Consider the following 13,986-nt stretch of genomic DNA (forward strand, 5'->3'; position numbering starts at 1 on the left):
GTGTGTTGGGTGATGTGAGAAGGTTTTGATGAGGGCTGGGGAGGATAGGAGTGTATATTTGTATACCTTGTATAGGCACAAACAAATGCACGTGAATTTTAAGGGAAAAAAGATACCCTAGCCTCTGTAAAGACAGAGCTGTCTTGGTTTTGCATTCCTAGCTTGGATTTAAACAGCCTCATGTGATAACAGGATACCCTCTACCTTGTGTTGATGAAATAAATGTTTAGTTCAGGCCTGATATAACCTAAGACTCATTCCAGAGAGCAGAAGAAGTTTTCCAGACTCTAAAGATCTATTGATTAAACTGGATTGTACAGTTTCTGTAGTTTTAAACAAGGAGTTCTCCATTGCTGGATTTTTGCAGGTTCCTACATCAGAAATAAAACCGGGGTGAATGACATTCCATAGACCTGATCCTTAGTACAGCTGTGACAAATCAGGGTGGAGCTCTGTTCACTCTATCCTGCTGTATAGTTTTACCTGAGGGTACAGTATGAGAAATGAGATTTTTAATGCATCAGAAAGTGCAGTTATATTTCTGAAAAAGTAAAATGTCAGGAAAAGTCCTGAGAAGTGTCGGTTAGCTTGTGTTAGAGCTATGAAACACTTTTGAAATTGAATATTTTATCACTGAGCTTCTAAATTACATCAGCAAGTGAAAATAAAATGGTTTAATCTTTTCAGATTAATTACTCTTTGAATTCTATTTGCAGAACCAGTATTTATTTAGAGCCAAATCATTATTTCATTTATTTTGTCTTATCTCCTTCTTTATTTTATTGAAACTCTCACAAGGTGTTATAGAGATGAAAATAAATAGAGCTGAATAATACAGTCAGATATCATTGTTACAAAAATTGTATCTTTATGATATAATTCCATGGAAAATTTTAATGTGGGTGTAATATTATATAAGAATCAAAAATTATTTCTCAGTTTATGTCCCTGAAACTAAGATTACTTTCTGTGTACATTTTTGAAGTACTTCTGAAAATGGTTTTGCTTTATTTCTGATTCTAATTATTTCAGAATTCATTGTTTTCTTTTTGTATCTGCAAATCTTGATCCAGCAAAAGCTTGGGAAGAGAATTTCCATTTTGAAGGAGAGTTTTTAAGTAAAAAATTCCAGTGAGAACTGTTTGTGTAACATAAAGTTCATTATTTCTTCTAACCCAAATAAGACCCGTAAAGGAAAGTTATTCTTGAGAGAAGTGGATCTGAAAATTCCTGCCCCCTGCATAGTTTTAATTTTCACCTGTCATAGAAATGGCAGCCATCTCCCATGCTTTGCGAAACAGCCAGACAAACCTCTGTTCACCCACGAATACAAATGCAACACACTTTAAAACTATTAAAAGAAATTACAGACTTTGAAGGTTTTCTTGTGAAGAACCTAAGAGAGGTGCAGTTGTACCAGCAAAGGAATCCTTTGTTAGAATAGCTTATCACATTGAGAATATGGGAAAATGAGAATATTAAATAGCACGATTTATTTACAAGTTATTTGTAGTACTACCAATTATTTAAGAGAAATACAGATTTGTGCTAATTGGGGAAGTCTTCATTCTTTGTTTAATCATTATTGGATACAACTTTTCATAGTTCCTACCCTTGCCATTTTGTACATTTTCCACTGAAAAGAGTGATGTCTTTTCATGTTTACTGAGAAAAGACAGATAACCATACCAGATGAGAATTTGGTGGCAGTGGGATTTGATGGATGTGGAAGAATAATAATGTTCAATTTGGCAGAAATGCACAGGGATGGGAAATAAGGTGCTCCAGTAAGTATGGGAAAGCTGAGAAATGGAGTTGGGTGACAGAGTAGGTGTTTCTGTGCTGTTGGACCTGAGGCAATAGAGGAGCAGTGTCCTCAGAAGTGCATTCCTGTCTCCTGCAATTTCACTGGCTGTATTTGGAAAGAAATGGAGCAGTGAAAAAAGTTCTGTTGTGTTCTGTACCCTGTTTTTTTGGATTTACAGAGTTTACACAGTGTTCTCCAGTATCTGACACCAATGTCTCTTGTGCCCATAGGACAACCTTCCCCAGAGAACGATAACACAATTAAAGACCTGCTGCCAGAGGATGCTGGGATTGACCACCAGACTGTCCACCAGCTCATCACAGTGCTGATGAAGTTCATGGCAAAGGATGAGAGCAGTGCAGAGTCGGACATCAGCAGCGCCAAAGCTTTCAACACGGTCAAGCGCCATCTGTACGTCCTGCTTGGCTACGATCAGCAGGAAGGATGCTTCATGATAGCACCCCAAAAAATGCGTGTCTCAACCTGCTTTAACGCCTTTATTGCTGGAATAGCACAGGTAGGTGAAGGCACTTGCTCGCTTTTGATGCTATTTATTATTGCCTGTTGTTGAAATAATGGTAGCACAGCCTTCTTTGTAGCCAATTAATGGCTGAATGAGGTAATCCTATGTCGGCGATGAAGAGAGACAAGACTGATAGGTGATCAGAATCTGAATTTACTGTGCACCACCAATGATTATGTACTGTTTTAGGAAAACTAGTAACATTTACTATCATGATTAGGTTAAAATCACAAACTTATGCATATTACAACATCTCTTGCTTCCAGAGTTTAATGAAATTTTCTTTTTCTGGTAAACCAGTCTGATTGAATCTTCTTTTAATCCTCAAAGTTCTGTTTGCTCTTGCCAAGGCATCCTCTTATCAAATCCCTAATGCTAACCAGGTCCAAAGTCCATCATCTGTCTTGTGTCCCAATATCTCAACAATCCTACTTAAAACTTCAACACATTTTCAGCTTGTGAAAGAATTTCTTTCCACTGGTAATCTAAAGTTTCTGCATCACTGGCAAAGAGATTATAGTTTTGTGTGCATGGAGGCATGCAGATACTACCACTGTATGAAAAATAAGAGTCTGCTTCTAACCTCTGCCTTCTTTCACTAGCCTTTGAATGCCTTACTTTCCTCATGAATATTTCCTCCTCTCTTCTTCAGGAAGACCTGTCCTTGTTTTGTTTCCCTGCAGAAGAAGGGTTTCCCTACAGAAGAAGAGTTCACAGTCTGTGAACTCTTCAACATTGTTCACTTTGCAGGAGGCTCATTTTTCTTCCTTACAGTGCACCAGGACTTTCTGTTCTCCCTTTCGTTGGGAGTGCTCTTGCCATTATAAACTTTTGCCTATTTTGCTGTGATAAATGACCAAGCACATCCTTGTGCCTTCTTTCTCCATCTTGTAAGGAGGACCATAATGTTCTACCTTACAAGGCTTTTCTAAGGCTCAGGTAATTCCCACTGATAGAGTGGTAGTGGTCTGAAAAATGTTTCACACTTGCAGAGTATTCCTGTTTGCAGAGGAGCATCATCATCACTTCAGTGCTTTTTCCTTATCACAGTGTCTCATAAAGGATTACCTTAGGGGACCAAGAGGGCTGTGTTTTCAGAGGTCCCCTGTAACTTTCAAACATTGCTCAAAGCTATCCTTGTCCCTCTGATTCTGCAGATCTTGGCAAGATTTTCTGGTTCATGCCTTGGAATCAGTGATTGTTCAAAGTTAAATGTGATGTTGATAGCTGGATAAACTGTCACAGCTGGGGAGATGTCAGGAAGCAGAATGGATGGTGTTAATGCAAACTGAGTAGCTGCAAATGCATTGGGTTCCATGGTCCCAGAGCACTATGGCTCTGTGTTAATCATCTTCTGTTTGTGCTGTTTTAAATTAAAGAGTGTAAAAGCAGATTCAGACCTGTTGCTCTTGTATTGAGAGTCTGGAAGTGGCAGTTCAGATCAGGGCAGTATCTTCTACATTTGTTTTCCAAGTGTTTTCCAATTTTGGAAGCCCAAATTTCAGTGATTATAATTGGGCTGATTTTCACAAGTACTCCTTACTCCAACTGTAAATATCAGCCCCTGCCTTTCTCTTCCGCCTTTAAAATGTCTTGTGTGAGCCAAATTCACCATTTGTGTTTAAAGCTTTATAACTGAATCCTGGTTCCTCTGATGTCAAAAGGAGTTCGAGAGCTTCAGTAGTCCAGGGTTTTTCTCTGGGCAGCAGACATCAACTTTAATTTGTATTTTGGGAGAATTCTTTTCTTACTGTAAGGCTGCTTTGTGTTTGGAATCACCTTTTCTGCAAGAGAAATGGCGTTTGCAATCCGAAGATGTTTTTACAGAATGAAAACAGTCCTGAACTTTTCAGAGATCTATTTCAGTTGCTCTTCTTTCCCAAGCCGTAAATACTTGCTTTATCGCGTGAGTTCCACAAACGTTGGGGTTAGGTTTTCTTGCTGGTTCGCTGATTTTTATTCCAAGCTTGATTCGAGTGGACAGTTCAATTAAAAAAAAGACAAAACCCCAAAAGTCTCGGTGTTTTTCACCGTGATCTCCGAGTGTTCCGGGCTCCGAAAGCCCGGGTTTCTCTGCAGTGGCGGGGTTTGCCCGCGCGGGGGCGCTGTTGCGCAGCGCCTTGTCCCTGTGCTGGCTCCGCTCCTCCTCTCCCGCGGCCTTTATTCCTTTTTTTATTCCTTTATTTCTTTTTTTATTCCTCTCTTCCTCTATTCCTTCATTCCTTGTTTTCATACGGCAGCTTGGAAATGGCTCTGCTCAGCTCCAGGCATGTTTGCGTTACGGGATGTGCTCCGTTAGGCAGCGCTCTGCGTCCTTTGCATGGATGCGCTCCTCCCATCCGTGCCGGGGAACTTTCTCTCCCTGGGGGAACGCGGCATTGCGGGCTAGGACCGAATTTGGTGGTTATAGATCCTCCCTTCGACTGGCTCACCCTGCATAGATAGACACGCGATTCATCTGTTCAGGTCTACACAAGTATTTGAGGCAGCTGCTCATCAAACTGGAGAATTTGACAGGGAAAAACTTCTAGCTGGCTTCTTCAGGAGAGAACTTGAGACCATGAGTTTAGTGTTTGTAAATTAGTCTGTTCTGCTTGTTCTAATAAAAACAAAACAAAAGAAGCATAGACTCTCTGTTTAGATGTAGAGAGCTGCTGATAAAATTCAGTAAGTCCACTGAATCTGCAGGGGCATGTTAGATTTTGGGAATTGTGCTGGAGCTGCCTTGGCCCTGCACCTTCCCAGGTGTCAGCCAGCAAAGGGCAGCATCAGACACAAGGGCTTTGTGGAGCCTTGTTGTGATCTAAAGTAACTGCTGATTTCAGCATGTGTGATTTTAAAAATAGCTCATGTTGGAAGACTGATAGGAAGATGATGAAAAATGGCAAAATGGCATTGCAGTTTCAAGTGAAACACAGTTGTGCCAAGGTAGTGGGAATATATGGCTTCCCTGCACTTCTGAATCACTCCTAGGATTCAAACCACTGGCCCCAAATAGCATGATGCTCTTCAAGGTCATGATGGAGGCAAGGCAAGTGACCAACAGTAATCACAACAACCTGTCTTAAGCACTACCACTTAAGATTGATGGGCATTTTATTTAGAGAGAGATAATTTTCATTTGCTTTATTCTTGGCTCCTTTAGGATTTGTGTGCATAAACTTCCTGCATAACATAGTGGGAACTCTTACCTTCAGTGGACAATGGGAACCTAATGTCATTACCTGATTCCAGAACCCAGGGCTTAGAAAACCTTAATTCCTAATGCTGCAAGCCTATTGAGAAAAAAAAAACCAAAAAAAACCAACCTGCCACTACAATGATAAAATGTTAATAAAAAACTTAGAAATAACCAAACTACCCAAACCCCAAAACTCACATCTGCACCCTGTTAAACATGGGATCTACATGATATGGTTTTGTGTGTTGAAGCATGATCAACTTCTGCCATAATACAAGGCTTTTTCAGCATAATATATTTTATGAACTTGCCAGTGTATCTTAAAATTTAAACCATGCTGGATGAAAGGCTTTCAGAACACATTTTCTTTGTTTCATTCTGCCTATCTGGCTTAAATGAGAAGGTGGCAAGGTGGCAGAAAACTTCTAAATGTTAGTGAGATTTCCTTAAAACCATTGATTTCCTTTCACTTACCTAATACCTCAACTGTATTAATAGTTTTGTTTTTCAACATCAGTGGATTTATTTCGGTGAGGTAACTCCTGTGTTCCTTTCAGGTGATGGACTATAACATCAACCTGGGAAAACACCTTCTTCCTTTGGTGGTGCAGGTGTTGAAATATTGCACTTGTCCTCAGCTAAGGCATTACTTTCAGCAGCCTCCTCGCTGCTCCCTCTGGTCCCTCAAGCCTCACATTCGGCAGATGTGGTTAAAGGCTTTGCTTGTTATTCTCTACAAGGTGAGTGATCTTAACAAGACACTGTCCACAGGAAAATTTACACTTCAATTTGAAATTTGTTACAGGGAACACCTAAATGTATGGCAAGGGAATGGAATTTTCTTTGATATACTTTACTGCATTTAATTTCAGTGTCTGAAGTAGTTAGGATTTAGTCTGTGCTTCCGACTTCCTCTGTGCTTCTTCAGTCTTTATTGTCTTTCAAATATTTACCTGAGAAAGGAAAATATGAATGTTAAAGTAGGAAAATGATGTATGAAATTCCAGTGAGGAGTATTTTGAGCAAATTAGAATTAATTTAAAAAAAACTAAGTAGTGACTTTAAATGGAGTAGTGTGTCAGTTTAGCTATTTGTATATTCTTTAGTTAATGCTGTTAAAATGTAATGCATTTATGCCCTGAAATGGAGCTGCAAATACTTTTGATGTGCTTAACAAATTTCTAGCAGGTCTGTAGGGTGTGTAAGGAAGTGCAGACACTAAATGTTACTAATATGGACTTTTAATATTTAATTAAAATAATTATGTGTACAAAGCTGACAAGAGTCCTGCTTCTCGTGAAATATTGGGAAATGTATAGTCAAGGGAAGGCAAAGGGCATCCAGCTGACAATATGATTGTAATTTTTCTGTTTTACTGCCTAAATGTTTATCCAAGGAGAAAAGCTAGTTTTTAAGCTGAAGTTTTTCTCTTTTGCTGAACAGTACCCCTACAGAGACTGTGAAATCAGCAAGATTGTACTTCACCTAATCCACATCACAGTCAATACCCTCAACGCTCAGTATCACAGCTGCAAGCCCCATGCAACTGCTGGTCCTTTGTATAGTGACAACAGTAACATAAGCCGATACAGTGAAAAGGAGAAAGGTACTTTTGACACTCTGATTTGTATGAGAGGTGTTGATTTAATTCACTGAGTCTTGCAGATGTTGTAGAAATGGGTAAAGATGGTCTGAACTTTAGAAGATAATACTTGTAATTGAGTTTAAAGTGGGACTTACCTGACCAGGATAGCCCTGGTCAGGTAAAAGAGGTTCTCAGCTGCTCTGTAGGCTGAGCATAGCACAGTGGTCTGACATCTCCCAGGGGAGTGTATCTCACACTCAGTCACCTTGCCTGGATAGTTCTTGGCCTTTCCTGAGGCAGTGCTAGCTGATCCTACATCACACAAGGAGTGCAACCAGCCTGACACCACATTCTGATTTAACTTTGTAATAACATGAAATAGCAGCAAATATTGATACTGAAAGGATTATGAATTCAGGCTGTAGTTTGCTTTTGTCCTTACGGGAAATGCAAACGTGTAGGTGGCTGTCTAAAGGCAAAAGAATGGTTCAATACTTTGTGTCTGATGGTGAGCTCTGTGTGTGCTTGCCAGGTGTAGCAGAGGTACTGTGGTGATGTGAACTGGTGCAAGCTTGGGGCTTCAAATGCCATGGTGTCACTGAGTGTAATTTGTTAGGTTTATTAAGTTTGTTAATAATAAATGTAAATGAGTAACACGTTCTTTTGACATTCTGTAGCCTTCTTTCAGCTATATTTCCTTTTAGCTGCTTATTTGCTGTTTACATCTTCCTTCTCAAATAGTCTTAGTATGCAGAAAAATCTTCTGAAGAAAAATCCAAGAAACTCTCTTGTTTTCGTGACAGTACCTTTTCCTATTTTGCTGTTTATTGCTTGTGAAAAGATGTACAGCAAAACAAGAGCACAGTATTTTGTTTACCTGAACACCTTATTACTCTGCTCTAGCAAACTAAAGCAATCTTAATGTGGATTTAAACTACATATTGCATAACCTCACTCAGTTGGACATTTTGTATTGCTAGTGAAGGCCTAAGAGACAACTGTAGCCTTACTATGAATTTCTTTTGAGACAGGTTAATGACCTAATTAATGATGACTTAATTATGCTTAATAGTGCATTAACTTTCTGGATTGATTCTGAGACATTTTAAAGACAAATAGAGGTGCCCAGGTACACAGCTTGTCCAACACTGTTCCCTGGGTGGCCTTGTGTCTCACTTCAGCATTGTTTCCTTATGTTTACAGTAAGGAGAATAACATTTACTTGCTTTCCAAAGCTGTTGTGAAGGGCTTTGGGCTGCACACAGGTAAAGGACCATAAATGGGCAAATTTTACTCTGTAACTACTGGCTTAACAACAAAGCTTGTTCTCCTCCTTTGTGGAAGAGCTGCAGAAAAAGGAGGATGTAGAAAAGTTTTCTTTCACCTACAAAATCAGCAAATACAATTCCCCAGGGACTTGGAAAGTTGAAGCCTTTCCCACCTTTTCTAAAGAGGCTTGTTTAATCACTAGTCAGGTAGTGTGTGTGTGTTGCTGTCATCGTCAGAGGTGGTGTTTAGATAGTGAACAAATGAGGATTTTGTTGTCAGGCAGCAAGAATTCCTATGCTGAGGATGGATTTCCCCATATTGAACTTTTTTCCTAATTTTTCTGCCAGACTTTGTTGTCTGGGGATCAAGTGTACAGACTGCTGTGAAACTGATGCTAAATCTCGTGACTAAAAGCATTTGTTGGTAAGGGGCAGAAGAAGTTACTCATAGGACATGACATTAAAAGTGATCTTCCAACTTATTAAAGCCAGTTGCTGTAGAAATTCTTACTATCAACCTTGGCTGATTTTTCTGGATTCATCATTTCAATTAGGTATCTTGTCCCTGATGCCTTTAGGTGGCTGTTTCATAGCTTCACGTGTACTAGCAGCTTCCCAGCAATTTCAGAACAGAAGATATTTATGTCTCATTTAAGTCTTCAGTTTTTGTCCCTTCTGGCTCTTTGACTTTTGCCCCTTCACTCCCAGACATCAAATGCATTTCCTCTCCATACTTGCTTGCTACAATGAACAAGGCCAACTTTGTTTTTCTTTTGAGTGCTCTGTTTTTTTTTTTTATTGTCCCAGTAGTGTTTCTTATTTCCTTGGAGATGAATCACTGGATGTAGAATTGCAGAATGATTCCACGTGATAGATTTTTAATTATTTTTGTTTCTGTTTTGTTTTTAATAGCCATTTCATATAGATGATACGGCATTTTTTTGATGGATAGATAGATTTGGATCTTTTTTTCTCTTTGCTGTGTTCATCTGGCTGGTCTCAAATCTACTACTTAGATCAGTCATTTCATAATTCATACTCTTAGGTCTTATTGTATTACTATTACCATTATCAGCTTCCCAGGATTATCTATTTCTTCCTTTTTCACTTTCTTATTTTGCTGGTTTATTCCTTACCTTGTGGTTCTTTCACTAATTTCCATCTTCAATTTACCGTTTCTCACTGAAATGGTAAATTGAAGACCATTCTCACCATTTCTCAACAGCACTGCAGAAGTTGTTTACTCAAGTCAGTGCCCCAATCTAGTGTATTTTTTCCATCTAAAGAATCTGTATTATTATTGGTAGAGAGGATCACCTTAGAATGGTAAAAGCTTTGTTATGCTTTTGCTGCACTGTAACCCATTTTTCATTTCTCTCAGGCCTTAACTCAAGATGTAATAAGAATGACAAAATTAAACCTGGGATACAGATTTTTCTAGTAAACTTTGTTTTTCAATTCAGGTTTAATTGACACTAGCTGAGGTTTTTTTACACAGCTTTTCATTCAAGAAATTGCTCCCTCTTAAGAGTAATAATGTTTTTTCTTTCTCCAGCAGAGGAAGACAGTGTTTTTGATGAATCTGATATCCATGATACACCAACTGGACCTTGCAATAAAGAGTCTCAAACTTTCTTTGCAAGACTGAAAAGAATTGGTGGCAGCAAAATGGTGAAATATCAACCAGTTGAGATGAATGCTCAGAGAAGTATGAATTGCTTTGTTGGTATAAACTCATGCAGAAATACAATTTTCTACTCTTAGTTTCAAGCTGCCAGTTTTTTTTTGTAGAGTTTGTTGCACTGCCTAATTTTAACATAACTACTCTGTCTTACTCTGAAGAACACTCATTTTCCTGAACGAGTTACCTTCTGGGAATCTCAAAGTAGGCACTCCAGAGTAAAAATACCTAAATTCAGCTGCTGTTTTTTGAAACATTAAGCTCTTCTGAATTAAAAAAACAATTAAGAGGATTTTTTTTTGCATTTTCTTCAACCATTGGGCTAAAGACTTTTTACTTAAATTATTTTTTCAGAGAAATTAATTTTGTTGATAAGGTGGGACTCTATGGTAAGCAAATTTTTTTTTGCAGCTGCAGATGTTATGGTTTTCCATTGGCAACAATGGGGTTTTCAAAAAGTAGGTTTTCAAAATCAAATTTCAAAAATTTGATTTCAAATTAAGGTGTCTGGAATCAATAGCCTGAAAAAAAGTTGAAGAGATTTTCACTACCACCCACCTGCCTGTTTTTTTTGGTTTTTTTTCATTTTAGGTGTTAGCAGAGGGAGGGGAAGTGATTCTGACTAGAGTGAACACTTAATCATCTATCACTGTTATTTTCTGTGTGGTGATTTGAATATGGAGTATTTTGAAATATGAGGATATTAATGATTAGGAATATCCTATTTTATGTGAAAATATATAATTCATAATGGCAGCAACGGTGATAATCTTTGAAAAAGTTCTCAATGACTGTGTTCACATAGCAAGGTACCAGTGCAGTGGCAGTGCCAGCAGGTGCAGCTGTGCTCACTGCCCTCCTCCCCAGCATGAGGAGGGGGCACTGGGTGCTGTGATAGCTGCTGGACCCTGCAGGGTTCTAGGATCACCAGGGAAAAATTCTCTGATCTCAGGCTTGTGCTGCAATATCTGCACTGCCAGTACTACCCTTGCTTCTTGAATCAGAAGATCCATTTTAAGCCTGTTGTACTGCAGTAAATAATAGATGTACTACGTGCAGCCATCCCAGGTACTGTGGAAATTACCTGCCTATGACACCTCCTTTCAGTGCACCAGGTTGAACAGTCTATCTTCATGTACGTCTGTCCAGGGTATAGACTTTGGACAGCATTTAGGTAAAATCTACTATCCAAATAGCAGGTTTTTGTTATTATTTGTTGTAAAAATCCATGTAATTTGCCTCTGAGGTTAAAAGAAAATGTAGGCAATTTTGACTAATATTGGGTTTGTATTCAAAATGTCAGTCATGTTGAATGCGATATAAAGATGAAGGTATCTGCCAAAAGTCTCCAACTGAGGTAGTATTAGCTTTTTCTGTTTTAATCAGGTGAAATAGAGCTGGCTGAATATAGAGAGACGGGGGCCTTACAAGACAGTATTCTGCGCTGTGTGAGAGAAGAAAGCATTCAGAAAAAAAAACTGCGCTCTCTAAAACAAAAATCTCTTGATATAGGGAACGCAGACTCCCTGCTGTTCTCGCTAGACGAACACCGCAGGAAGTCCTGCATAGACCGCTGTGACCTAGACAAGCCTCCTGTCCCTGCTGCTTACACCTCTCACAGGCACAGCGACTATGGGCGCTCTCGGCAGAATTCTTCCACTAAGGCCGAAAACATAGACACCCAAGAAAGCCTTCCTCACCCACAGAGTTTCCAGGAAACCAAAAGACCTGTCATACCAGAGGTTAGGCTAAATTGTATGGAAACCTACGAAGTGAAAGTGGACTCCCCAGTTAAAACTGCTGATCCCAAGGAAGATTTAGATCTGATAGATTTGTCCTCTGATTCAACGTCGGGTCCTGAAAAGCATTCGGTGCTCTCCACTTCAGACAGTGACTCTCTAGTCTTTGAACCACTTCCTCCCCTTAGAATAGTGGAGAGTGATGAAGAGGAAGAAGCGACAAACCCGCTGAATGATGAGGTCTCTGGCAAAACTGCTGTTTCATCTCCTTCAACTCCTACCAACGTGTCTGCGCTCAGCCTCAGCACCACTCCGCTGGTGCAGTTCAGCATTGAAGATTGCTCCAAAGACTTCAGTTCTAAGGACACAAGCAATAACGCCTCAGCAGGAATAGAGGAGGTCATTTCCATTTCTCCCAAAGATCAGAAGGGCTCTTCAGAGTTAGTTAAGCCAGAAGAATTTCAGGACATGTCCTCTGGAAACTCGCTAACTCTGAAACAGAAAAGGGACCTGCTGCAGAAATCATCCGCCCTTCCAGAAATGTCCCTTGATGATAACTCTGAGATAGGTGTGGAGGAAATGAAACCTAGTGGAACAATTCCAAGCCCAAATGTAAAGACAGTCCTTATTAAAGTCCCTGAAGATTCTGAAAAGCAAACAGAAAGTGATAAACTTGATACCAATACAGAGTCTGACACCGAACAAAACACAGAACAGAAACAAGAAGGGGAGACTGAGGAGTCTGAGTTTAAGATTCAGATTGTTCCTCGCCAGAGGAAGCAGAGGAAGATTGCTGTGAGTGCTATTCAGAGAGAATACCTGGACATTTCCTTTAACATCCTTGACAAGCTGGGAGAGCAGAAGGAGGCAGGTGAGCTCACTCACCTGGTGAAAAGGCTTATTTTTGTGTGAAGGTTTTCGTAACAGACCTGTATAAGGAGATGTGTATATTTGTAGTGAGATGTGGGTATTTATAGCATCTGATGTGCTGGCTGAGTGCTTTGAGGTGTTTTTTTCTCACAAGGAATGTGCTAATCATTCAGGTATGAGGAATGTGTAAAAGACCCCTTTGAAAAGGAAGTGGAGCTCTGTGACAAAAATACTCATTCTGATATCCAAGTAAGGGAATGAAACTCCCTCTCCCCTTTATTCTGGGAGTCAGAAAAATGGTCATACTTCCATGCCTTTTATCCTCCTAATCTAGTCCATGCTACACTGATTCTCTTTTGGTGTAGTGATTTTTGGCCCTTATTTCTTTTGCCAGCATAAGGAAATGGAAAGCAGAATGGATCACAAAATGTAAGGCTAAGCATTAGATATAGACATACACATATATTTTGTTTTTATACACTAAAACCTGTTTGTAGCCTTCTTTGTACTGGGTATCCACAAAGTTTTCTTGGTCTGTGTTTGTTAAAGAGTTAAGATTCAAAGATGGACAATCCTCTGTGTACCCTAAATGTTTTTTCAGGTGATTTCAATGCAATGTTTTTTACTAAGTTTTTTCTGATGGAGAGAAAATGAGCTTTAGCTTTTCCTCAGGGTCCAATTGGATCTATCAAACAGACCGAAAAATAGTATGCTGCTGCCTTTTTAATTTCTTAGCTTTTTTTTCCCTAGGATTTTTCAGTTACTAAAATTTTACCATGTTTTTTAACATATTAATGAAAAAGGACAGAATCCTTTAGGTCTCAGTTCCTTGTTGCTGTTGAAGTGAGGGGGAATATTCATGCATTCCTGACCTCACTTTTTTCTTAAGTGCTTCAGAGGGAATCACCATATAAATTCTTCTTAGGATATTCCACTTTTATAAGGTGAAATTGCTGTGTGTAATCGTAGTTACACTGTTCCCTTTATGTTTCAGGCCTGTTGTCCCATTTATAATAATCTGCAGAACTACTGGGGCTTTATAAAAATTAAAGAGAGCTCAGTGCTTTTGAGCCTTTCATGTAGAGAAGTGTGGCCTTGCAGGAATTGTGCAATTAGACTCAGTGCTTTTTTTGACCATTAAAAAGGGCCAGTTTTCATGCAGTAATGAACACTGTCACCCTTGACGCAGCTTGGAAGGGCTGTTCCAGTTCTGACACACCACGTGGAACCTTTTAAATTCATAATTTTAAACTGTGAATCTTCAGGATCAAATGCTAGATCAACAGCCTCTTGAATGAAAACTGATGGCATGTTGGGGTTAAGGCTTTTAAA

At 39.3% G+C, this 13,986-nt stretch overlaps 1 protein-coding gene across 1 annotated transcript in view; it reads left to right on the forward strand.

Moving 5' to 3' along the window:
* The window catches only part of UNC79 (unc-79 homolog, NALCN channel complex subunit), a 107,451-nt gene that overhangs the window by 47,702 nt on the left and 45,763 nt on the right, over positions 1–13,986 (forward strand). The window contains exons 28-32 of the mRNA XM_050975628.1: positions 2,038–2,324; positions 6,069–6,251; positions 6,955–7,117; positions 9,923–10,072; positions 11,432–12,655. Of these exons, the coding sequence (XP_050831585.1) occupies positions 2,038–2,324; positions 6,069–6,251; positions 6,955–7,117; positions 9,923–10,072; positions 11,432–12,655 (2,007 nt within the window). The remainder of the gene's footprint in view (positions 1–2,037; positions 2,325–6,068; positions 6,252–6,954; positions 7,118–9,922; positions 10,073–11,431; positions 12,656–13,986) is intronic.

The sequence above is a fragment of the Serinus canaria genome, chromosome 5 (assembly GCF_022539315.1).
Source record: "Serinus canaria isolate serCan28SL12 chromosome 5, serCan2020, whole genome shotgun sequence".
NCBI classification, from domain to species: domain Eukaryota; kingdom Metazoa; phylum Chordata; class Aves; order Passeriformes; family Fringillidae; genus Serinus; species Serinus canaria.